Below are 26601 nucleotides of genomic sequence, written 5' to 3' on the forward strand. Positions count from 1 at the left end.
GAATCACATCACATGAATGCGGTGCAGCTCAAGGTCAGAGGTCAATCGGCCACGCCCACATCACCCCCAGCCAATCAGAGGAGAGACTGAGAACAACATCACCTACTGTTCGTTTCAGTGACCTTTTCTATTAAAGCACCGGAGCGAAACCTTTCCAAGGTCAACTAGACGGTGTTCAAAACATCACAGAACTTGAGAGTAATAAGGAAGTGTTTCAGTAATGTGTCAGAAGAGCCCAGAGCAAGTTCCCATTATCGCTGGCTTTCCATTAACCCCATCAACAGAGAAACACTTCACATGACCAGCTATCACATCTCCAAACGCCACACGTCTGCATCGTAAAGAGAAAACGGTCAAATCTTTACAAGAATCTAGTTATTTTTCATGATAATTCGATGTTATAAAAGGACTTTGGACTTGCCTGGTTTGCGGATTCTTTGTCTTTTACTGTGCCAATTGAATCCCAGAAAATACTACACAAATTGGCACAGGTCTTGTTTGCATGATTCGCAATTAAACATAATAAATTAAAATGTGAACACTCACTCTTTAGACACTAAATAACAGCATCCACATCCAATCAACGTTCAACCTGACAATCAAAACTCATAAAACCAAGCAAAACTCAAAGCATCTCCAATATCTTTGATCATAACTTCTCAGGGTCTTTATATGCTGTTAATTTTTAAGCACTTCATTGGCGTCACCTTTGATGGAGCGAGAACTTATTAACCCCCATCAGGAGCATCTACAGACGGACCAATGAGCTTCCACCGGTTCAACGGCTATATAAAGTGACATAAACACATCAGTTAAACTCACAGAAGTCTGATTCTCAAGCATCTGATGATCCACTTGTGGCCCAAAGAAAGAGACCTGATCAGGAAGCTCAGAAGAGCTCAATTTATTGTACTCTTTGACTCGGTTCACTCCCAAAACCCACTGAAGCCTTCTGATGGAGAATCCCGGGTTCGAGAAATCTAAAGATGACCCTCCACAGTACGAGGAGACGTCTTTTTGTGGAAACGGATTCAATAACAGGGAACGGCGAGCCGTGCGGCCGTCTGTGACCAGTGCTTTTGGACACAACACTCTGGACCGGGTGCCAAACGTTGACTTCTATCGTAACGCGGCGAGCATCAGCGGACACAGAGCCATCAGACCTTCCCTACAGGAGCTGCACGATGTTTTCCAGAAGGTGAGTCACACCTTAAATTCTGTCTTTTTACACTTTTAACACATTAGTGTGCATTGATCCTTCCTTTCTATGCACCACAACATACATCATATTTTAATAACATAAATCAAACACATGATTCACGACTCAGTGTTTAGACCACAGGCAGATGATTTTAGGCTAATTGCTGAAGTGGGTGTCATTATAGTGACCCGATGGTGACCGGACGCAGACAAAGATCAATAACCAACTTAATGAGAAAGCCCAAGAGAGAAGCACTCGGTTTATGAGTAACGATCTTCAGCGGCTAATGCATTGATCCGCTGGCCGTAAACAGAGTAATGACTGCAGACGAGGGCTGAAAAGTTTGCGCTGATTCAGAAAGCATGCATGCACACAGTCCTGATGTCGGAGAACGTTATGTGCAGAATGTTTCCAATCGTTCAAGTTCTCTATTGCACGAGGAAAACGAAACTGCCAAGTCATCCTTTAAATGATCTTCTCTGGACATCCAAAGCATCCAAGTCTTCTGAGTCACAGACACACCGTCTGCGTACAACACAGAACCTATTTTCAAAACTACACGAAACGTATGCGTTTACTCATATGAAAGAATTAATCAATCTCATTTTTTGGTAGTTGCTGCGTAACGTGTCCATTGACTTTTAGCAGCATCAAAATGCATATATTTGCAAAATGCATAGATCTGAACTATTTTATAAGATTGTGGTTAGTTTGTCATCTACCCAAAAGGGTTTAATTTGAACTTTTCTGTTTATGGTCAGAATGGAGGTCTTGATATTCCCAGTTCGGGTGAGGACGGAGAAGGAGCGGACACCTCGACGCTGGGCGATGTGGAGTCCATCATCCCGCTGGAAGAGAAGGACGCCGGAGGAATGGTGAAATTTGGATGGATCAAAGGAGTTCTGGTGAGTTCTCTGACATCAGCACTTTTCTGACACGCTTACTATGCGCTCGACTGCAGTTTGAGCGTGTGCTGTGTTTGCAGGTGAGATGCATGCTGAATATCTGGGGTGTCATGCTGTTCATACGGCTGTCGTGGGTGTTCGGACAAGCGGGAATAGGTGAGATCTTCATAAACCTTCCCTGAGCACACAGCAGGTGCTCATTCACATTCAGCTCCATATGTGCACACACACAATCTGATCCCAGCTCAGCGCAGACAAACCAAAATAAAGCATTCAAAAGGTTTTTTGGTTTGTTTTTTTGCAGTGACGCAGTAAGAGCATTTTTGATTCCCCAAGAACCATTTCTTTTAGTGTGAAGAAATATTTTTTTCACTATGATGAAACTTATAAGGTTGCATGGATGTTGAACTAGTAAGGCCTAAGAGAGAGGAAGATTTATGTTCTTAAGATATTATCTGGAGACTTCTCTTTGAAGATTGAAGTATGTCAGGGTTTCTGGAAGTCCTTAGAAGAAAAAGACACAAATGAGTGAACTGTTGACACACAGTACGAGTAAGAAGCTGAAAAAATACTGTGAAGAGAAGCTTAGAAACACTAAAGCACTCAGAACGATTTTCAAAAGGAAGCACTACTTGCATTCACTTCAATAACATTAAGGAACAATTTTCTGAGAAATCTTGGAGTTTTACTTCTGTTTGCAAACTTATTGTCACATAAAAAGTAAATTAAAGATAAAAAAATTTTAAAAACCAATTTCTCAAAATAAAAAAACAACCTTTTCCTCCGTGTTGTTTTCCAATGCAGAAATTACTGAAGTCTTGTTTTCTTAAGATAACGAAGGACAGATATCTGCCAAAGGCCTCAGAAAAAAATCCACTGTATTCAACTTATTTGTTCTTGTTTTAAACATAAACTCGCTTCATTTTCTTCAGTTTCTCAGAAAACAAGACTTCATGCATTTATTCTGAACCTCCAGTAAACGTGTCTTGATTTAAGCATGTTTAGATATTTGTACTGGAAACCAAGACGGAAATACAGAGGGAGATAGATATATAAATTATTATTTTTTTCCAGTGCATGCATCATTAATGCCAAGACTTAATAAAAAGCGACTTAATGAGTGGAAGACGTCTGTGTCCGGTCAGCGCTGGTGAAGGTCACTGCAGGTGTTTATGGTGTGTAACTAATGGCGTGTCAGAAGTTTGAGTTTCTTAGAAAGTTCCAGTCAGACACCTCGAGCAGTCAGAAGCTCACTGCGTTTGGTATTTTATGAGGCGTGAGTGACTTGATGAGCGCTCTTATTCCTCAATGAACTGAACAAACTCACTAACCAAAGCATGCTGGGCGTTCACGGACTGAATGTGTGTGTGTTCACACTCTGTGAAAAGTGTATAATAACATAATTCAGCCACAAATCACTCACCATCATGTTATTCTAAACCCGTAAGACTCTTCTGTGAAACTCAATGAAAACAGACTAAAACTCTAGCTCTCTCTATTCTAACTCTATTTTATCAGTTTTCTTTTTTCCTTATAAAAAACTTGCATTATTTTATTTCTCTCATACTTGTTTTCTTTTTATTTATTATAACCTCTAACACCAGCATTCTCTATTGTTTTGACTTGCTTTATTTAAAAAATTTTTTTAATAATTTTATATATATATATATAAAAATAAATAAATAAAAATATACATTCAAGTTATAAAATAATAAATAAAAATAAGTAATAAATAAATAGACCCTCTCTAACACTAGTGTTCCCTATTCTTTTTTTGTAGTTGTTAATATTCTGTCTACTTATTTTATTTTTTATTTTATATAAAAAAAAACTTGTGTTAGGCTAACAGAGACTTATCACAGCACTTACATATCATTGCTCTTTTATTAGTTTAGTTTTCTTCTGTTGTCATCTTTTCTAAGTCACTTTGGATAAAAGCATCTGCTAAATGTCTGAATGTAGATGTAAGTTGTTATTTATTAAATACGCTCACCGGATGAACTGAATCATGCAGACTGGTTGATGTGTGTGTTTCAGGTTTGGGGATAGTGGTTGTGTTGTTGAGCGTGGTGGTGACCAGCGTCACCTGTCTGTCCATGTCAGCTATATGCACCAATGGAGTGGTACGAGGAGGTAAAGCACACTTTAAATGAGGATAGCAACTCAACCAGTCTTCATCTGAGCTCATGGAGAGTGTTTGTGCTCTAGGTGGAGCGTATTACCTCATTTCCCGCAGTCTGGGACCTGAATTCGGTGGCTCCATCGGTCTGATCTTTGCGTTCGCCAATGCTGTGGCCGTGGCTATGTATGTCGTGGGGTTTGCAGAGACTATGGTGGAGCTTCTCAAGGTACAGAGCCAGAAGATGATCAAAGCAGCCTTGAAATCCAGCTGCTTCTAAATATACGTCTATCCGCTCTTTCCAGGAGAACGACGCTCTTATAGTGGATCCGATGAATGACATCAGGATCATCGGCTGTATAACAGTGGTTCTGCTGATGGGCATCACTGTGGCAGGGATGGAGTGGGAGGCCAAGGTAAGAACAGGAGCATGCTGGGATTGCGTTTCTGGCGTGACCGCTGATTGAGAACCTTCTCTCGCTCTACAGGCTCAGGTCGCTCTCTTGGTGATCCTGCTGGTGGCCATTGCCAATGTATTTGTGGGAACAGTGATTCCCTCCACACAGGACAAGCGCTCCAAAGGCTTCTTTAACTATCAAGGTGAGGCCTAGGAACGTTACTCAAGAAACTGAAATTTGTATAGTACTATTTGTATATACTCTTATAATACAGTTTTTGGTTCCACAAAAAAACATTCGGTCAAAGAAGTATCTCTTGCTTAACATTTTTTTAGAATCTTAAGAACCTTCTTTCGCTACAAAGAAGATTTGGTGAAACAAAAAGGTTCCTATTGGAACCATTTAGACAAGAAGGTTGTTCTGTGGCATTGAGAAGCACCTTTATTTTTCAGGACCATGAATGACCCTCATATTTCGATTGGGCTGATTTTCGAAATTCTGAAAGAAATCCTAAATGTGTTAAAAGCTTTGGGGGTCGTTCATGCAGAACACGTTTCTGTATTCCACTGCACTGATTTTCCACTGTTTTTCTGTGTAACCATGTACTATACTGTATTGGGCTTATGTCTTGGATCTTTTACAGGGTTTCACGTCCTAAAAATGTGGCGTCCGAGTTAAAAGAAGTTCAATTTCTTTAAAAAACGATTTCATTCAACTACCCAGGACTAGTATTTTAAGTGCAAGGATGCATTCAGCTCCTCACAGTTGTTTGTTGTTACAAATCCTACACAAAAAACACTAGAACAAATACTGTCAGAGAGACATTGGTTAAAAAAGATGTTAATCAATTTAAAACGATAGCATGCACTTAACGTGAAACCCATTTTCAAACATTTGCATTTGCAGGTCTCCAAAAAAAAAGCCATTGATTTGTAACCGAACGGCCAAAATGCATACAAAGTATTACAGTTTTAGTTGAAAACTGAGATTTTTTTTTCTAAGAAAATATATTAAGCATTTTAGAAACAAATACTAAAAAGACACTCAATGCTTAATTTCTGTTTGTAAATAATAAAATCTAATTTAGTACACTTGTCTGATGTCTGATGAAGTCAGAGTAGTAAGTTCTGAAAATCAAACACATCTCATCTCCGTCTAAAACAGAATCCATCGCCAAGGAAAACTTTCTCCCGGAGTTCCGAGATGGAGAAACGTTCTTCTCTGTCTTTGCCATCTTCTTCCCAGCAGCCACCGGGATCCTGGCTGGAGCCAATATCTCTGGAGATCTGAGAGTAAGAGCGAGTGTCTGGCACATTTCTAATCTGAAATGAACATCTTCTCACACGAACGCCTCTGTTTTTTCAGGACCCTCAGGCAGCTCTTCCCAAAGGAACGCTGCTGGCCATCTTCATCACTGGAGTTACGTACCTGGGCATCGCTCTGGTTGTTTGTGAGTCCTGAACACACACTTGAAATGACTCTAGTGTCAGTCTAGATGTCTGACAGAAAGACTGTGCTGATTCTCTGCAGCTGTGACGGTCGTTCGAGATGCAACAGGGAACCGGAACGACACGATTCAACCGGGTTTGAGCTGCAACTTCTCCTCGGCCTGTGATCTGGGCTACGACTTCTCCATCTGCCAAACCACCAAATGCAACTACGGCCTCATGAACAACTTCCAGGTGACCTGACATACTGTGCATGGCCGAAACTCATGAAAATGATGGGTAAATGTGTTTTTATCACTGCTGGGGGTATAAAATATGTGGTTAGTAACATAATCCATTACATTATATATCTCAGGTAATATAATCGGCGTACTTTTGACCTAGTCACATTGATTTAAGTAAAAAATTACTTTACATAAACATAACATTTGTGTTTCATGTTTTTTAAATTGCTGTAGAGAGAAGAACGAGCCCAGTTCAGATTAGAAAAAGTAACGTAAAAGTAACTCATTACTAACTCATAAGTAATGTAAATAGTTACTTTTTTAGGGAGTAACACAATCCTTTTGAAAGAACGTTCCTCAGCACTGGTTTATGTGCAGGTGATGACTCTAGTATCTGGGTTTGGACCTCTGATCACGGCGGGAACGTTCTCGGCCACGCTTTCCTCCGCTCTCGCGTCTCTAGTGAGCGCGCCCAAAGTCTTCCAGGTCAGAGTTCACACGCACACCATTTAGACCCAATAAATACCTGATCAGCTTTATAGGACAATCTTAAAGTAGTATAAAAGACTGGACTACATTGTAAAGAAGCTCCTAAAAGTCCAGTTTCTCCTTGCACTTTAAGATTTTAAAAGTGAATCTGTCCACAGGCTCTATGCAAGGACAACATCTACAAGGCCCTCAAGTTCTTCGCCAAAGGTCACGGGAAAAACAACGAGCCAATCAGAGGATACGTCCTGACCTTCTTCATCGCTGTAGCGTTCATCCTCATCGGTAAATGTAACAGTAATTAAATGATTGGATGTAACAGATGTGATCACGTAACAGCACTTCTCTGTGTCTCAGCTGAGCTCAACACCATCGCTCCCATCATCTCCAACTTCTTCCTGGCTTCATACGCCCTCATCAACTTCTCCTGCTTCCACGCATCATACGCCAAATCCCCAGGTCCTGTCTAGACACACACACACACTCAATCTGTTCCAGAGCCCAGTTAGCTGTCTACAAACACTCTTGATTCAAACACATCCTATAATTAAAGTCTAAAGCCTCTGTAAACAGTGTGTTAAAGCACTGGTGTGTGTGCAGGTTGGAGACCGGCGTATAAATACTATAACATGTGGCTGTCTCTGTTCGGAGCCGTGCTCTGCTGCGCTGTGATGTTTGTGATTAACTGGTGGGCTGCTTTACTCACCTACGGCATCGAGTTCTTCCTCTATATTTACGTAACCGTGAAGAAGCCAGGTAAGATCACAGATACCATCGCTCCTGAAAAACATGAAGCAGACTCAGGAGCACAAAACCAGTCATGAGGGTCAATTTTGTGAAATTGAGATGTATGCATCATCTGAAAGCTGAGTAAATAATCTTTAAAGTTGTTCAAATAAAGTTCTTAGCAATGCATATTACTAATCAAAAATTAAGTTTTATAAAATATCTTCATGGAACATGATCTTTACTTAATATCCTAATGATTTTTTGCAAAAAGGAAAAATGGATAATTTTGATGCATGCAAAGTATTGTCTGTTTCTACAAATATACGTCTGTGACACTGATGACTGCTTCTGTGCTGCAGGGACACAGATGATATAAAAACATGAACACAAGCATGAATGATATATAAGTGCAGTAATAGACCCCTTCTGCTACTTTCAGATGTGAACTGGGGCTCGTCCACTCAAGCTGTGACGTTCATAAACGCAGTGAACGACGCTCTGATTTTGTCGGCTGTAGACGAACACATCAAGAACTTCAGGTGCGCTCAGGTCAAAGCAGATAAACTGGTGTTTAATGCAGATTCGATTCTTAGGGTTTCGCTCTTCCTGTTCTGCTGCAGACCCAAGTGTCTCGTGATGACAGGATCGCCCAGAACCAGACCGGCTCTGCTGGACTTGGCACATTCATTCACTAAGAATTATGGGCTGTGTCTGACCTGTGAGGTGTTTGTGGTGAGCAGATGTTCTCGTTCTCATCAAACAAACACAGACTAATCTCCACACATCAGGGCTTCCAGCAGGTCTCTGGAGGCGGATTATTACGATATTAATTGTGTGATTAAATCATGTTTTATTACACAGACGAAGGTCAGATTTGTCAGACGGTGTGTGTGTGTTTTAGGGTGTGCGTGATAAGAATCTGCAGGACATGAGCGCTGCTGTTCAGCAGATCCAGAAGTGGCTGAACAAACAGAAGCGCAAAGCCTTTTACACACCGGTCACCAGCGAGAACCTGCAGAGAGGAGCAGAAGCACTGATGCAGGTCTGTCTGAACACACACAGACAGATGATAGATGGACAGTTCTACTGTCACTGTATTACAGTAATGAGATTTTCAGAATGAGAATTCAGGGATACAAAATGTTTAATTGTCATGAAAATAATATCAAAATCTTACAGTGCTAAAATAGCTTGTTTGTTTGTGTGTGTGTGTGTGTGTGTGTGTGTGTGTGTGTGTGTGTGTGTGTGTGTGTGTGTGTGTGTGTAGGTGTCAGGACTTGGCAGGATGAAGCCGAACACAGTGATGTTAGGATTCAAGCGTGACTGGAGAATCGCCAAACCACAGGAAGTACAAAGCTACGTGGGAATTCTGCAGTGAGTCCTTAAACTGTCTGTGTCTCTGTCTCACACACACACACATGCAACACACACACACACACACACACACACATGCAACACAGACACACACACACAAGCACGCACGCAACACACGCAACACAAGTAAACACACACACACACGCAACACGTATATACACACACACATATACACACACACACACGCAACACACACACAACACACACATATACATATACACGCGCACACACACACACACACACATACACATACACGCACACACACACACACACACACACACACACACGGTTCTGTTCTTCCCGCAGTGATGCGTTTGATTTCGAGCACGGGACCGTGATACTGAGAATCAGTCAGGGGATGGACATCTCTCACATCCTCAAAGCTGAAGGTACAACAGAAACAAACTCTCAAAATAACAAGATGTGTCATTTAGCTTAATGTTCAAATAAACACTGATGAGATAAAGACGTGATCCAAATATCAAATGATTTAAAGGAAAGGTTTTAAGCTAAGATCAGGATGAGTGTGTTTCTTCATCAGGTTTGTAGAAATGTAGCATTGCATCAGTGTCTCTGCAGTGAATGGGTGCCATCAGAATGAGAGTCTGATAAAAACATCCCAATAATCCACAGCACTCCAGTCCATCAGTGAACATCTGGAGAAGACAAAAGATGAAACACATCCAGCATTAAGATGATTTTAACTCAAATACATAGAGTCTATAATCCATAATAACACTTCCTCCAGTGAAAAAGTGCATCTGCTGTTGTTTTTCTTTAGATCTGTTTAAACAGTGCTTGATCTGTGCAGATTTCTCTCCTGATTCAGACCAGAACACTTTTTCACTGGAGGAAGTGTTATTATGGATTATAGACTCTATGTATTTGAGTTAAAATCATCTTAATGCTGGATGTGTTTCATCTTTGTCTTCTCCAGATGTTCACTGATGGACTCGAGTGATGTGGATTATTGTGATGTTTTTATCAGACTCTCATTCTGACGGCACCCATTCACTGCAGAGACACTGATGCAATGCTAAATGATGAATATGTAATGCTGTGTGATTGTCAGAGGAAATGGAGCGCATGATCATGGCGCAGCAGGCGCTGGAGATGGAGGAGAATGATTTTCAACCACAAGGAGGAAAATGGTTCTTCAACAAGTCCAAGAAAAACTCCAAAAAAGAGCTGACCAGCAAAGGTACGGCCTCTCTCCCTCTCTCTCTGAAAGGCTCATCATAGCTTTTGGCTCTGAACACAATGCATCAAATGAATCCTACTTGAAGACGTTCTGCAAGTGCATCCATCAGGCAGGAGCTCCAGCGCTCTAATAAAAGCTGATTAAATGTGCCTCTGTAAAACCGTCTGTGTTATAATCTAATAGTCTGTTCTGCCGGAGCACAGCGGCCTGAACTCCAAACTCACTGTCTCGCCCGCTCCGCTTCTCGGACGTGAAGGTTTTTAATAGGACAGAGCATCTTAATGGACTCAAACACTGCAGACTCAGGTCTTTCTGGAGGTATAATTATCTTAATCTTCACCGCCTCTTCTGAAATAGATTGAGTCATTAGGTCACATGTCGTTTAGCAGGTGCTCGTGTTCCAAACGACTCATTAAACACTACTTTGTTGGTCTTCTGCGTTAATCACTGCGGTCTAATAAAGCACATATAGTGGCTACAAACATATTTGGACACTTAAGCCACAATCTAAGATCCATGTATGTAAATTAGACAACCAAATGTCAAAGCTAGTGCCATTTATTTTAAATAAACATAGCACACGCTAAGAGATGCTATTATAGTTTTTACTAATAGTTTTTGTTTTAATTTTAGATTGCATTTTATGTCTATGTATGTTTCTCTTTATGTCTATAAAAGTTTCGTCAAGTTAAACTTAATTAAAAAAAGGATTTTTTTTTTTTTTTGCCAACTATTATTTAGAATAAAATTTTACAAGAAATATTTTATTTCAAGAAACAAAAATAGTGTTAGAATGGCTTTGGATTTAGTTAATTGTAATAGTTTCTTTTTTTAAATAATAGTTTATTTCAGTAATCATTTATTTTATTTGAAGCTACAACGTTTTCTTGTATGGTTTTAGTGAACTTTAGTTTAAAAAACACTTTTTCAATAAAACATTCCTCAAGATGAAGTTTGCTAATGAGACAAAAATATTATTCTACATGAAGTCAAAATCATTAAAACGTTAATTTAGAAAGTGAATTTAGTTCTGAGAAACATAATTTGAGTGCAATGCTGCTTGATTTAATATTTTGTATCTTTTGCAATCTAATTCAGACTTTGGTGTCAGAAAGTCTATAGTTTATTTAGTTTAGAGTCCACTTCAAACACATTAACACTAAACACCGTCTGGTTTCTGATCTTGAACCCTGTGTGTCCAGAAGAGCTGAGAGATCTAGTTTTCCTTCCTCAGCGTCTCTGGATGTTCCTCAGACGTCAGATCTGGCGAAGATGAACCAGCGTCTGGTGGACGCCAGCGGACAGTTCAAGAAGAAACAGGGCAAAGGGACGATTGACGTCTGGTGGCTGTTTGATGACGGAGGTGACGTCTCGGCCGTGTGTTCTTCCCTTCTTCTGTCAGCTCTGAAGTGTGATGTTGAGGTTTCTTCCTGTTGTTCTGCAGGTCTCACGCTTCTCCTGCCTCATATTCTGACCACCAGGAAGAAATGGAAGGACTGTAAACTTAGGATCTTCATCCCCGGGCGACCGGAACGCATCGAACAGGACAAAGAGGAGTAAGTCCGATTTAATTCATTACTTTCCCAAATTGCAGTGACTCCTCCGAAACACAAGACACTAGTATTTCAGGACACATGCTTATTCAATAACAGTTTTATTTTAATCTATGCTTAATTGTTTTAAGATTAACTTTTTTTTTTTCAAGGCATTGTTAGATGACAGAATGACTGCTGTAACAACTACTGATTACATTTTAGATAGAGTTACATGGAATCTGTAACCGATTACATTTCCAAAGTAACAGTAACGAGTGTTTTTCTCCATAACTGTGTGTCAGGATGCAGGAACTTCTCAAGAAGTTCAGGATCAAATGTGCCGACATCAAAGTTATCACAGACATCAACGTCAAGCCCAGCGCAGAGAGGTGCGAATTAAAAACACACGCAATTAATCCGCATTTCATTCACTGACACACTCCACATGCTGTGAATTCACGTACTCTCTCTTTGTGTGTGTGTGTGTTAGCTGGAAACTGTTCAAGGATATGATCGAGCCGTTCCGGATGCACGAGGGCTCAAAGGAGACATCGCAGGCTGAAGCTCTGAGGAAAGATCATCCCTGGAAGATCACAGATGCTGAGCTGGACGCCTTCGAGGAGAAGGTAGATCCCAGAGGACACTGCAGCAGTAAAGATATCTGCAATATATTTTGATCATAGGTCATTAAATCAATCCTAAATGTAAGCGGATACCAGTGTAAGGACCTGAGGACTGGGGTGATGTGCTCAGATCGTCTGGTTAGAATCAGCAGCGTTCTGGATGAGCTGCAGCTGTCTAATGGTCTTTTTGGGAAGGCCGGTGAGGAGCCTATTACAATAGTCCACGCTGCTGGTGATAAAGGCATGAACAAGTTTCTCCAAGTCTTTACTGGAAACAAAACATCTAATTATCATCAATTTGGTTCTTTCTCATTATTTGACTTAGTGGGAGCATATCCAGGCTAAACAAAAGCGGTGCTAGAATCGAGCCTTGTGGGACTCCACATGTCTCTTATGCTCTCCTAGACTCACATAATAGCCTCTCCCTTCTAAGTATGACCTGAACCATTTGAGTACCATCCCAGAAAGCCCGACCCAGTTTTCCAGTCTCTCTAGTAGTATGTTATGATCGACAGTGTCAAACGCAGCACTGAGATCTAGCAATACCAGCACCGATATTGTGCCAAAATCAGAATTTAAGCGAATATCATTTATTATCTTAAAGAGCGCTGTCTCTGTGCTGTGACGCGGTCAGAAACCAGATTGAAAATTGTCCAGCTATCCATTTGAGTTCAAGCTGATTAAAAACTACCTTTTTTTTTAAATAATCTTGTCTATAAAAGGAAGATTTGATATTGATCTATAGTTGCTCAATAAAGTGTTATCAAGATTGCTCTTTTTCAGAAGGGGCTTAACAGTTTTCAGCGAGTTTGGAAAAGTCCCAGAAAGAAGTGAGGCGTTCACAGCTTCTAAAAGAACTGCTTCTTGAAAAAATAAGTGGAAAGTGTGTCAAGATAGCAGGTTGATGATTTAAGGTTAGGTTAGGTAAGGATCTTGTGATACTGAAGACTGAAGTAATGATGCTGAAAATTCAGTGCTGCATCAATGAAATAAATTAGAGTTTAACAGTTATTCAATAGAAAACTGTTATTTTAAATTGTAATAATATATCACAATTTTCATGTATTTTTTATCAAATTAATGCAGTGTTAATGAGCAGAAAAGACTCTTTATTTAAAAAAAAAAATCTTAATTATTCCACATCCCAAAAGACTAATATCAAATAAGTGTTAGATGAGTGTCTGTGCTTTATTGTCCGCAGACGATGCTGCAGGTGCGACTCAATGAGCTTCTTCAGGAGAGCTCCAGAGCAGCCAAACTCGTTGTGGTGTAAGTCACATCCTCATCAGCATCATGTGTGTGTGTGTGTGTGTGTGTGTGTGTGTGTGTGTCAGTGCCTGATCACATGACTCACTTGTGTGTGTGTGTGTGTGTTACAGGAGCTTGCCCATCGCCCGTAAAGGCTCAGTGTCTGATCATCTGTACATGGCCTGGATAGATGCACTCACCAAAAATCTCCCGCCGACTGTCCTGATACGAGGAAACCATCAAAGCGTGCTGACCTTCTACTCCTGAAGAGCACACACACACACACACACAAACAGCATCCCACTCATGTATATTGCACAAAAATGAATCTATCTATATCTGACTTATCTGATCAGACATTTTCAAACAAAGTAACATTTAAAATGCAAAATAAAAAGCCATTCACTGAAATTAACATATGATAAGGCACATTGTATATGAAGAATGAACCCATGATTATGTATTATTTGATCAGAAACTTTTCTTATCAATGCAGAAAACTGCTTTTGCTGCTCGATGTATTTCTGAAAACTGTGATACACTACCATTCAAAAGTAGGGGGGAAATATGATTTTAAAAATAAATGTATACTTTTATTCAGCAAGGATGCATAAAATTGATCAAAAGTGACGGAAAAGACATTCATGGTGTTGATATCGAATTTCAAAGAAATTTAGAATTAAAAAAAAAACTTTCTATTCCAATTTTTTTACCTAGAATAACATGAATCATTCTGAATAAAAGCCATTGACTGAATTTAAAATGCAACATATTGAGGTATAAATAGCATGATTTAAACATACTGTAATGAAGACTATTCACTACACAGTGTGCTAGTATCCAGTGGCTCTATACTGCCCTCTACTGGACATCTGTGTAAACAAAAGCACTTTAGTGTCAAATTATTCAGTGATCAATTCAAATCTTATTTTTTTGTCATATATAGTGATATTTTTGTTAATTAACGGTCATTATGATTGCCGATCGTATTTATATGGTACTAGTAAAGACTGTGTGAAATTATTTCATGATATGTTCATTTTCAATGACAAAAAATTGTTCTCACAGTAAATAAACCAATTTAGAAAAATGCATTTTAGTGTCTCAAAAGTAAAGGTGTGTGTATGTCAGGTTTAAACAAATGTCTCGTTTAAGTTATTGCAGAATGACACGTTCTGACACTGTTTGAACGTGATATTTCCGATTAAACAATTTATGGTTATTTAAAGCAGTAACGTACTAGTATTTAAGGAAACGCTTCGTTTTTAACGGTTGATTCAAAACAAGAACAACAAAAATCCAAACTGTGAAGCGTTTGTACGAATATTCGCGTTCAAGTTTTTTTCCTCAGAATGCACCGTTTAACGTTCACAATTCCGTTTCGTTCGATCAACGGAACGCATACGCGATGGACGGCGAGTTCAAACAACTTCCGAGAACTACATCGCGTAAAAAAACTACAACTCCCAGAATGCGAGCACGACCAGCCAGCAACAAATATGGCGGAAAAACTTACTGTTTGAGATGTTGGCTTGGCGCGTTTCTGTGGCTGCTGTTCGCGGTTTAAACGGATTTGGCGCCAGATGCGGCGCTGGAGGTCAGCAGCTCAATAACATCACGACAGAATGCGTTAATAACGAAATAAGCGTTAATAACGGACCGCTGCGCTTCATTTCAGCAGTGGGGGATACTGGGATCAGAACGTGCAGGCCATCGTATGAATAACAGTAGCTACAATGTGATTCACTTCTAACATTGACATGATTTAGTACATTCATTATCTTCTCCAAGTATATGTCTGTTTATAAGGTGCTATATTGATAAATGAATACTGTCGGTTTCTCTCGATTAGTGGTCGCCACAAGGGATCATTTAGTCATTCAATTTTGAATAAAGCCAGTATTTAGAGGAAACCTCCTGTTTCTGACGGTCACGCAGCATCCACCACTCAGAGCGTTTCCCGCCGTGGGGCCATTCAAAATATTTGGCGCGCTTTATTTCCAGTCAGTGAGTCGCATCACACATCCGCGGTTCTCTCGTGATCCTCCACGCGCTCGTCAGTAAAATGCCCTGTTCTGAAGTTACAGAAGCGGTTTCTCCGCAGAAGAGAAGCAAGAGCGACGCGGTGAACGAACACGAAGAACTAAAGGTGCTTAAATTCGCCAAGCTGACCGAGAACGCCACGACACCGAGCCGAGGATCGAGCCGAGCCGCGGGATTCGACCTGTACAGGTCAGATAAACACCGTTCCTCAGTGTCCTGCACCTTTAGATTCACGCAGAATTCCCGTTAGCAGTGTTTTACCTCTCTTAATTCTTGTTTCTGTGTTTTTAATGTTTTAACCTGCAGCAAACACCATTACTGGCAGTGTCTACTGCATTCGATGAACTATGATTTAGATAACTTATATTGTTCTGCGCATACGTGCTGTTAGATTCATGCACACTTCTCTTGCACTCGTTTCCTTCTAAATTCAGCGTTTTATACTCTTTGTTCTGCAGAAAAGGCTTACAGTCGTAGTATTCACGGCTGCTTTTCCATGATTAGGTCCAGTGTTCTGGTTTATATTTCTCTCTTGAGTTGATTTCCCCTTTTAATTCCGCGTCTTTATGCTATTTGTTCTGCAGAAAAGTCTTTAAATTCCGGGTCTAAAAATAGATGCTGTTCTGCGCATGCGCACTGCTGCTTTGTTCATGGTTTAAATTCATGCATTTTTTTCCTGTCTTATTTCCGCGTTTTTATGCTCCTTGTCCTGCAGAAAAATCTTTAAATACCAGGATTCATTGCTGCTTTTGTGCATTTGTTGCAGGGTGATTCGATACTGTTCTGCACAGGCATGCTTAGACTAATGCATATTTCTCCTGTACATCCTGTTTCCTATTAATTCACTGTTGCTTCAGTGCATCTGACACAAACTCTTGTGTGTTTCAGTGCGTATGACTACACCATCGGGCCGATGGACAAAGCTCTGGTCAAGACGGACATCCAGATCGCGGTTCCTCATGGATACTACGGCCGAGTCGGTGAGCGAGAGCTACAGAAGTCAGTCCAGAAGCTGTGTGTGTTTCCTCATTAACTGAAATTCCTAATTAATTGTGTTGCAGCTCCTCGCTCGGGTCTCGCCGTCAAGCACTTCATCGACGTCGGCGGTACGTCACTCCTGAATCACATTCACCGATAACATGACAATGTGATGTTTTTCTGTGATTATCACATGTGTGGTGTCTCCACAGCTGGCGTGGTGGACGAGGACTACCGCGGGAATCTGGGAGTCGTGCTCTTCAACTTCAACAAAGAGCCGTTTGAAGGTCTGAATTCATGCTTCTGCTAATTAAGACCTAAAAAGTTGTTAAATCAGATCAGAGTCTTACGATCATGAGGTTAGATGTTGCATGCACTGAACGCTCTGGGCTCTGTCTGCAGTGAAGAAGGGCGAGCGCATCGCTCAGCTGATCTGTGAGAGAATCTGTTACCCAGAGCTGCAGGAGTTACAGGTAAACACTGCTGTCGTTAACACACTTCACTCGTTAGTGGCTTCTGCTGTATTTCATCATGTTCTCTGGTTTCAGACGCTGGATGAGACGGAGAGAGGAGCAGGAGGCTTCGGCTCCACCGGCACCAACTGAAACCGTTACTGTCCTAAATGTTAAGTTGTAAACAATGTTGTATTTAAATTTTACAGTTTAATGGAGTGAAATGGTGTTCATTTCAGGAAGAGACATTTAATTCATTTCTCACTTCATGACATTGTCTCTCAGTGAAATAAACGGTTCTTTATGCAAAAACGTTTTTCTGTTTTTCTAATGACTTAAGATGAAATTTCAGTGTTGATCATTCTGCTTTTATTTGCAGTCTTTTGACCCAGTTTTTCTACATCTATATTGTAGTCTTGAATTGCATTCCTTGATCAATCTGGATGATTTTTGTATTTGGGGGGGGGGGGTTGGTGTTCTTGTTCAAAAATGACCATTCTACAAAAATTAATTTACATTTCTTGTTGGGCTTTAATACCAAATATTGGTACTCAAAATCAAAGTTGCATAAACTGATCAATGTGGTTATTAATCATTCAGTTCCAAAAAGAAACAACGTGTGCTGATTGAAAGAAAACAAGCTAATAAAAAAAAGATTTAATCTACTATTTGGTTATTATGGTGTGAGAGATGTGCAGTTTTAAAGGCTGGTCGTTTTGACTAGAAACACGAGGAGTTCCAGCAGCACAAGGGTTAATAAACTACACTGAAGCGTGTAAGTGGATGTCGCTCAGGAGCCTCTGGGTGGCGCTAGAGGACAGCTCAGTAAAACAGTCATGAACTACAGCAGACAGGTTTGGACAAATAATAAATATACAATACATGGTGGCATGATTATCATTGCATCAATCACAGACTTGCAGCTGGATTTTTTGTTCAGGCCAAATGCATATGATACTTGTTTTTTTATACCCTTACTATAAAGTACTATGGTGATGTCAGATGATAACAGATTACTTGGCTTAATTATATATTTATTTAAATTACATCCATAAAATGCATTTACCTCCTCGTGCTTACTGTATCATAATTGAGCTCAATATGATCAGTCTACTGTTAAACCTGTTTCACACTCAATCTGCTGCATGTCTTCTGTTGTCTGATAGTTTAGAGCTGCTTCACGATATTTCTCTGCTGTCAGATCTAGTTCATCTATAACATAAAACAAATGTGTTTTTTTATGAATAAGGGATACAGAAATGAACTGATATGAATCACTTAGCCCTCTTAGGCAACAAATGTTTAATGACTTCATGACTCACAATGAAGAAGAAAGAAAGAATAAGATAAGCGCACCTATATCTCTTAGCTCACTCGGACATTGCTGTCCTCATTCTCATGTTTTTCTTTTCCCCTTCATATTTTTTCCCTCCTCTATTCATGTTGGTCATGTTACATACAGTTCATATGTACTCAGTTTATAATAAATATATTTTTGTGCTAAAAATATTTCATTACATAATTCTTAACAACTAAGCTTGATTATTTATAACGTTTATTAAAGAAGACTTTTACAGAATGACTGGCGCCCCCTATGTGTGGCGCACTGTAATAAAGATCTCAGTGATTTAATATCAGCATCTGCAGCAAATTCATATTTTTGCTCAGTTTGAGTCTGTTTTTGCTTCATCTTCTCACTATATGAGCCCTAGACGCCTGATAGATCATGTTATACTCATAAAAACAAACTTTCCTGTAATATATTTTGTATAATCAACCATTTTTTGACTATAATTCGATATGTCAGGCTTTACAGGGTTTTGAGAATCCCACAGTATAACCAATACACGTATAATCACGAGGATACGACTGCTCAGTAATGAACTCTGGAACTGTTATTTCTCCACGAGGAACCGAGCGAGAACGGAGTGATTCTGAGAGCCGATGGAGTTCAGAGGTCGCTCTGAAAGAAGGCCAGCGCTCGAGTCGCCCGTACAACCAAAAATATGTTTTTATTGTGAATGTACATCATCTAACCCCCTCACGAACAGAACGTGGTCGTACAGACGGCAGAGGCGGCGGAGGCCACAGGTGTGTGTGTGGAGGTGTGTGTGGCCGTCAGACCTCAGTGCATATGATCGAGTCACAGAAACACAGTTTACAAGTAGTTGGTCATTATAAGAAGCACCATTACAAACCCCTCCGTTCCAGGGGTCCTCTAGTTTACAAATGCGCTCGCGAGTAAAAAAGTGACACGGTTACAGTATAGACACACTTAAATTACATGGACGGGGTTCCTGTGGGGCTTACAAAGATCTGCATGCGCTCTTACACAAAAATGTCTGAAATCAGGGAAAAAAATCTTGAATTCATAAATGTGGCATGTACTGCAAAAAATAAATCTCCCTCTGTATTTCCGTCTTGGGTTCCAGTGCAATTATCTAAACATGTTTAAATCAAGATACATTTACTGGAGATGCAAAATGAACACGTGTGAAAACATAAAGCTTGCACTGGATGGAAATGCCAAGATGTGCATAAAATCTTAAAATGGGCATTAAAAAAAGACATGCACGTAAACTACAATGGAAACACGCAATAAATTCCTTAATGTGCAACAAAAAAGTCATGTGACTTTGCCTCTACCGACCATGTTTTACAAAACGTTTATTCCATATACGGAGTAAGGTGTCACAAAGTAAAACAGCAAATAAAGTGTAATGATATTAATAAAAACAGTATTCTTCCACCAAACAATGTAGCTCCTCAGAAACAGCTGTGGTTGCAACAAAGTGGTTGCCGAGCAACACACAAATGTAAACAAAGCTGTATGTTACTCTGTAGCGTAATTTAAAACACCTTTGAATGCAGCTCAACCAATCAGAACCAAGGACCAGGACTATCTTTTTAATAATAATAATTATGAAATGCAGGAGCCATCAAAATTATTTGATATAATCACCTCAATAACTCTCAAAAGATTACATTTCCAAACGTCAGGCATCTGAATACATGATCACATGACTGTCTGATATTGCGTTTTACTCTTAGCCATTTATTATTTAGGGAAAAAGCCACATGTGTCCGGATTCAGCAACTTTCATTTTTATTCTTGATATTTTCTGAGTGAAGTGGAAGGGAAGACTTTTTGTTTTGAACACGTGGGATTGAAACAGTTATTCGCTTTATTCAATATTCCCGCATTTGTTAAATTTGAAACTTTAACAAAGTTAAAGGAACCAAAATCATTTTTCCATTTGACTTGATCAGCAGATATATGTAAATCTTTCATTGCGTTTTTGAGAAGTCTGAACAGTGTCAAAATGATCCCATTCACACAGATCCGTAAAAAATGACTGCAAACTGCTGTATTATTCACGCCTGACCAGTAGTTGGCGATATAAACAAAATGTTTTCCATCAAGTTTCCACTTGCTTTTGTAGTAGAGACGTTTTCAGAAACATCCACTCTGAAACCGATCATAAAACTCCCAAAACGCTGTTGAACGACCAAAACACAAAAAGTTTTAAAATTTTAGTTAAAAATGTTGCTATGTTAACATCCCCTTAATCATAAACTCACTTAATTGTGATCAACAAGTCTTCTTATTTTGTTACTTTCAGTGTTGGGGTAAGTTACTTTTAAAAGTAAAAAGTAACTAATCGCATTACTTACAGTAGTTACTTTTTATGGAAAGTAATGCATTGTTACATTTACATTACTTTTTGTCAACTGATTCCAAATCAGTAACTTGCGCTCCTTATTTTAAAAAGTAACTCAAGATATTTTCCTCTGAATTTAAAATACATAACATTACAAGATACCTGAAATGTATTTGATTACGTAACGTGTTACTTTCACTTTGCCTCTCCAGTAAATGAAACTTAATTTCAGAATCTTTAGACATTTGCACTGAAAAAAAATATATATTGAGGAGGAAGAGCTGTTTTCGCAGTGTGATCAGTAGATACAGTAACAGTTATTTACATATCCTAGTGTTTCTGAGAACAGATATCCAAATCATACTGTACGCTGTTTCTGTTTTGAATAATGAATTAAAATGTAATGGAGATCTGGTGTTTTTTCAAACTCTGGATTTACATTCTGGGAGCGTACTGATGTGCCCCATTCGATTTATTCTCCTGACCTTCGTAAGAGCCACAGGAACCCCGTTAGAATAGTTGCAGAGTAGAGAAGGCTAGCGTCGGGCAGCCGCAGACGGCGTGACTAGCACCGGTAAGATACGATAGACTGAGCCAGAGCGTGAACCCTTGCGTCCGTTCCTCCGCGGCGGTGTTATATGTAGGGTTGGGGATCGAAAATCAATTCCAATTCACAAATCAGATATTTGATGTAAAATTTAAATTTGAATTCCACCTATCAATTCCTGTGTGCGCATCTTTTATTTTTAGCTGACGAAAAGGGGCTTTTAAAAATTGAATAATTTATTCAAGAGATTCATTCAAAAACAAGTGAATCTTGAGCGAGTCATTGAATCATTCCATTCAAAGATTCCATGAGATTTTGTGTAGCTGTCTAATATTTGTTTTTCAGAACAACAACCTTCATTTAAATATAAAAAGGTCTCAATTTATCGAGAATCAGTTCTTTTTTGCACACAGTTTTTATGATTTTTGTTTATGGTTTTTTAAGCAGCAATTAAATGTTTTGCAAAACGAGACACAGAATAATAAATAAGTTTGATATCTAAATTGTCGCCTCGGAATTATAAGGTTCTATCTGACATTTTTCACATATTCCTAAACTTATTTACAATATGTGATGTTTTCTTTTGTAAGCCGTGTACATTTCGAGCCTATAAAAGATAAAGGGTTCTATCTACAGGAGTCTATGGAGCTCAATATCTCAAAACTATGGACAGAACCTTATAACTGCAAGGCACTGAAATGTTTGACTTGATTTTTTTAACCACGTTGGATTGGAAACTGTGAATCGATGAGCAGAATGAGAATTGATAGGATTCAGACGATGCCCAACCCCAGTAATGTGTGATGTGAGCGTATGATGTGGTGCGTGCTGCTCTTTGGGCGAGGCTGCTGCGGTCTCCGAGTGTCCGTCAGTGCAGGACGATCTGGACGCTGATGTTCAGAGCGTCTCCTCGCTGCTCGCTGAGGTAGTCTGTGTCGGGCCGCTCTGGGCCGCCGTTCTGCGGCACGCTGTGGATTTGTAAATAATACGTTCCCGGCTGCAGAGCTTTCTTCTTGGATATGTGCAGGTAGCTGACGCCGTCCTTCTGGTTCATGCGGAACAGGCCGTCGTCGTTGCCGTAGTCGATGGTGTAGCGCACGTGGTTAGCGAGCGTGGACAGCGCCGGCAGGAAGTCGATGATGTGGTCTTTGCTCTTCAGTGTGCTGATGTTCAGACGCATCTGCAGCGTGTGGTCCACATCTACACTGGCCAGACTGACCCAGTCCAGATCGTTCTGCACACACACACACACACACACACACACACACACACACACACACAGCTGCTAGTAACAATAACTCCGCACAGAATGATACAAAGAAGATATTTTCATTATTTCTGCAGTAATTGAAAACTGTGACAGAAAACTGAGACAGAAAACTGTGAGTGTTGATTATTTTGTGATTCCAAAAAAAAAAAAAAAAGTTTACTGATTTTTTGCATTCGGATTGCAATTATTGTTAGATCAATTATGTTATTATTTGAAAAATATTTTAGAATTAAATTAATAATTAATGCTGGGTGATTATATTAAAATCAAATTCAATTATATTTATTTAATTTTCACCTGCAGCTCCTCGGTTCCGTTGGCGTTCCTGCGTTTGCGGCCCTTCTTCGGATAGCCGTTGATCTTACACTCGTAGCAGGCCTCAGGAGAGAGAGCGTTCTCATCTCCATCAGCAGCAGGAGACAGAGGAGATCCACCGGCAGACAGCCCCGCACCGGACAGACAGTGCCTGAGACACACATACACACACACACACAATTTTTACATTTGAGTCTAATATTTTACACACTGAGCACAGGTGCCCCACAAGGCTATGTGCTCAGCCCGCTGCTCTTCACGCTGCTGACCCACGACTGCCAAGTTCAGCTCCAACCACATCATCAAGTTTGGTAGATCTCATCTTTGCACATGTACAGTTTTATGGGAAGCATTCGAATAGTCTTAATATTTTTCCTTTCCAGTCTATGTATAAGTAAACATTTTATGTATAGTATATATATACTGTGTGTAGGTACAGTGTTTATGTGTAGCTTTTGTATAGTTTGTTTTTTGTTTTTAGCTTATGTATATGTAAACATTTATATATAGTATATTTATAGTAAAATCTGTCAGTAGGTTAGTTGTGTATAGGTTTATACTGTCTGTATTTATGTAGCATTGTGGTCCTGTGAGACACGGCATTCAGTTCCACTGTATGTCCACACATGTAGCAGAGTGATAATAAAGCTCAGGCCATCTTTAAAAATATTTTGGTTTGCAGTAACAGTAATTTAAAAAAAAAAAGGAAAATTTTGGTGATGGTTAGGTGACGTAGGTATGAATTTAAACAAATTAGCATATCGTGACGTCACTGACTGGGTCTTCAACCCGTGCCCTCGGGCGCATAATTGCAAACCTCATTTTGATGCGGGCTATATAGACCACAAACATATTAAATCTTTGTCAAAAACATGTTTATTGCATGAATTTCAGGTGAGAAGAAAAAAAATGAGGTATTGTTATACTGTTTTACTTGCATCCACCACTAGGTGTCAATGCAACCTACAAATGAGAGACCGTTTACTTCGCTTTCTTGGGTTGTCACTTTTGTGAAAAAAATCCTGTTTGATTTGAGTGACAAGTGTTCATTGAATCGATTGTAAAATCGATTTTGCATGTCTAAATAAGTTTTATACGGCAAATAACACCAAAATATAGGTAAATCCAAGGACAACAGGCAGGACAAATGTAAAGACCAATATTTCTGATGATTCATTGGCGTGAAGTTACGTGCAAAATGACAAACAGGAGTGCAACATTTTTGAAAAACAATAAAGCAGAGTGGACTGCAAAAATAATGCAAAACATTTACTGCAGGCTTCAACATGGCTGTGTTTACGATTAGAAATGTCAACAACAACAAAAAATCGCATAGGCAATTCTAGGGCTGTCAAAAAAGAAAATTGAATTTCGAATATTCGTCGAATTTAAAATAAAAATCCACATTCGAATGCAAAAACATTGCATTCGAATTTTAGGTGTGCATTAAGGAAGCTGCCATATGAGCCCCGGTACTTCACAGTCCGTGTTTTCCGTTCCATCTCGCCGCGCGCACAGCCGTGTCTACACAACTTTCAGAGGCGGACGAGCTCGACACGCAGGATCTGCTGTCTCATCTTTCACCTCGTGTACGCGCACCGTCCGCGGTCACAAAAATGCCTGCACGCGGATGATGAAAAGGACATAATGCAGACAGTGTGCGGATGGCCGAAGTATACTTGATCTTTATCAGTGGCGCACGAGATGTGATGACGATGTATGTGGCATTGCATTATACGGTTATGTTAGCCTATCCAGTTGAAGCCACTTCAAAAAAATTTTTTTTTAAAAATACAAAAAAAAGAGAACATCAATGTGGAGAAGATCTTGTTTACATCAAAACTGAAACCAAGCCGTTCACACAGAACGCATATTTATTTCGTGCATTTTCTAGAGGGACACCGTTGGACATGTTTAGAAAGACATGTAAAATGAATGTATTTAATTTAATTTTCTAAAAATATCTCGAGACTTTATGTTGGGTTTTTGTTCCCCATCCCACTGCATCTCATGTTTTTAAATGAAAAAATGTATTCTGTGTGACTGGTTTTCTGCCCTTTTTATTTTTTATTTATTTAACAATGCATGCATACATGACTCTGTTTTGTTTATAGTTCTTTAAGCAACTTAATAATAATAATTGGTTCATAAAAATATTTTAAATATTATGTTTTTTCACAGTCATGTATTCTAATGCTTTGAATAAACATGCAGTAGGGGAGAGCAGGGGCGAAAGTACCATTTTTCAGAAAAACATCATTTTAAAAGATAATGTTGTAGACAGAGATTTACATTAATTCATTTTTCATTTTTTTTACATTTATTCATTTAGCTGACGCTTTTATCCAAAGCGACTTACAATTGCTATATATGTCAGAGGTTGCACGCCTCTGGAGCAACTAGGGGTTAAGTGTCTTGCTCAGGGACACATTGGTGTCTCACAGTGGATTCGAACCCGGGTCTCTCACACCAAAGGCATGCGTCTTATCCACTGCGCTAACACCACCCATATGTTACTTTTAACCCAGTTTTTTCTGCTGTGGTCAGTTACTCATAAGTGTGGTCTATCAATACCAGGTGGTATTTTGTAGAAATGTAGAAAGGCTTCAGTATAATTTCAATTTGAACATAAGTTGCACATTGTTGCTTTTGACCCCATCGGTTGGGACGAAAGTAACACACAGGTGGGTTAAAAGTAACACAACAATATAAGCTAGATATATTTTCTGTTACTCTTATTTTTATTAAGTATACCTGACTATGACCTTGTAAATATGTAACTGCAAACATATTCTGTATTTTATTTTTGCAAAAAAAAAATATTAAATTACATATTTATATTTTTATTTTAAATTTAAGTTTCATCAAATGTCTCAAAACCCGACTGTACAAACTTAATTTTTTTTTTTTTTTTTTTTTTTTTATTTCAGTGTATTTTTATAAAACATTTTTTCAACAGAATGAACAATATAATAATTAAATTACATTGGCATAATATAAATTCTAAACATAATGTAACAGTAGGCCTATTCATGTTTCCATCCAGTTGTTTTTATGCATAAATTCAAAATGTGCATTAAAACATCTGGAAACACTGCAAATTCATAGCTGGAGGTGTAAAAGCTAAGGTATGGCTAAAACCTAAATATAACTAAGGTAAATGCGAGGTAGGAGCTGCCCGGATGTTCCTCTCTGTCCAGAAACGCTCTCTCATAAACATCTGGATAAAACCAGACCACTGTTTGTCTTTCTGACCCTCACTCAGACATATTCTATTGGTATAATATGACATAAACATTTTAATAAATGATGCAAGAGACAAAAATTCACAGAATAGCATGTACCGGAACAAAATAAATACTTCTTGTCACTGTAGCGGGAGAAGAGTAACAACTGTTACTTTCGTCCCGACAGGAACTCCTGGCATTTAAACCTGATTTACTTTTATACTAAAAAACTTTGATAATGCAAACTTTAGGATGTGTTAAAGCATTAAATAACCTGTAGATTGATCATTACTGTGACACATGAAACAAAAAAAACAACACAACTAATTAAAAAAAATTACCGCTTCAATAATTTACTTTTTGTACTCGAAAACAGTTTTACCGACCTAACTGCGGGAAATGATGGGGAAATCACGTGATATTTCTCAGCTCCGTCAAGGATTGAATGCTGAATATACCGTCATAGCTGGGAATGCAAATGCAGTAATAGGCTCTGAGAAAATCGCTTTGTTACTTTCGTCCCGCGTTACTTTCACCCCGGTTCTCCCCTAATATTTTGCTCCATGCGCTATCTTGAGCCTCAGAAGAGAAGCAAAAAGCTTTTCTTCACCCTAAC

The 26601-nt window shown here is 39.2% G+C and overlaps 3 protein-coding genes across 3 annotated transcripts in view; 2 read left to right on the plus strand and 1 right to left on the minus strand.

Moving 5' to 3' along the window:
* Window positions 1–795: 795 nt before the first annotated feature.
* Window positions 796–14584, plus strand: slc12a1 (solute carrier family 12 member 1). Its single transcript, XM_059507006.1, has 26 exons — window positions 796–1198; window positions 1963–2106; window positions 2187–2262; window positions 4144–4239; window positions 4315–4454; window positions 4531–4641; window positions 4714–4825; window positions 5788–5915; window positions 5989–6073; window positions 6154–6305; window positions 6674–6781; window positions 6943–7066; window positions 7139–7240; window positions 7382–7537; window positions 7950–8049; window positions 8131–8242; window positions 8412–8552; window positions 8778–8884; window positions 9191–9273; window positions 9957–10085; window positions 11320–11448; window positions 11530–11641; window positions 11923–12009; window positions 12111–12246; window positions 13445–13512; window positions 13623–14584. Exons 1-26 carry the CDS (start codon window positions 956–958, stop codon window positions 13756–13758), a joined length of 3117 nt encoding a protein of 1038 aa, XP_059362989.1. The 5' UTR covers window positions 796–955; the 3' UTR covers window positions 13759–14584.
* A 345-nt stretch (window positions 14585–14929) lies between these two features.
* On the plus strand, window positions 14930–17276 carry dut (deoxyuridine triphosphatase). Its single transcript, XM_059507010.1, has 7 exons — window positions 14930–15088; window positions 15573–15723; window positions 16423–16514; window positions 16596–16640; window positions 16725–16799; window positions 16915–16985; window positions 17061–17276. Exons 1-7 carry the CDS (start codon window positions 15016–15018, stop codon window positions 17115–17117), a joined length of 564 nt encoding a protein of 187 aa, XP_059362993.1. The 5' UTR covers window positions 14930–15015; the 3' UTR covers window positions 17118–17276.
* A 4598-nt stretch (window positions 17277–21874) lies between these two features.
* The window catches only part of fbn1 (fibrillin 1), a 73830-nt gene continuing 69103 nt past the window's right edge, over window positions 21875–26601 (minus strand). The window contains exons 65-66 of the mRNA XM_059507008.1: window positions 22741–22909; window positions 21875–22407 (exon numbers count right to left, since the gene is read on the minus strand). Coding sequence (XP_059362991.1) covers window positions 22042–22407; window positions 22741–22909 — 535 coding nt within the window. The 3' untranslated portion in view covers window positions 21875–22041. The remainder of the gene's footprint in view (window positions 22408–22740; window positions 22910–26601) is intronic.

This window comes from Carassius carassius, chromosome 23 (genome assembly GCF_963082965.1).
Source record: "Carassius carassius chromosome 23, fCarCar2.1, whole genome shotgun sequence".
Lineage (NCBI taxonomy): Eukaryota > Metazoa > Chordata > Actinopteri > Cypriniformes > Cyprinidae > Carassius > Carassius carassius.

Coding starts and splice junctions, on each gene's coding strand:
- slc12a1 (XM_059507006.1), top strand. CDS start 956: ATGGAGAATCCCGGGTTCGAGAAATCTAAAGATGACCCTCCACAGTAC. Junction 7,067..7,138: donor TGTAGCGTTCATCCTCATCG/GTAAATGTAACA, acceptor TCTGTGTCTCAG/CTGAGCTCAACACCATCGCT. Junction 12,010..12,110: donor GTCAAGCCCAGCGCAGAGAG/GTGCGAATTAAA, acceptor TGTGTGTGTTAG/CTGGAAACTGTTCAAGGATA.
- dut (XM_059507010.1), top strand. CDS start 15,016: ATGTTGGCTTGGCGCGTTTCTGTGGCTGCTGTTCGCGGTTTAAACGGA. Junction 15,724..16,422: donor GCGGGATTCGACCTGTACAG/GTCAGATAAACA, acceptor TGTGTGTTTCAG/TGCGTATGACTACACCATCG. Junction 16,515..16,595: donor TGGATACTACGGCCGAGTCG/GTGAGCGAGAGC, acceptor ATTGTGTTGCAG/CTCCTCGCTCGGGTCTCGCC.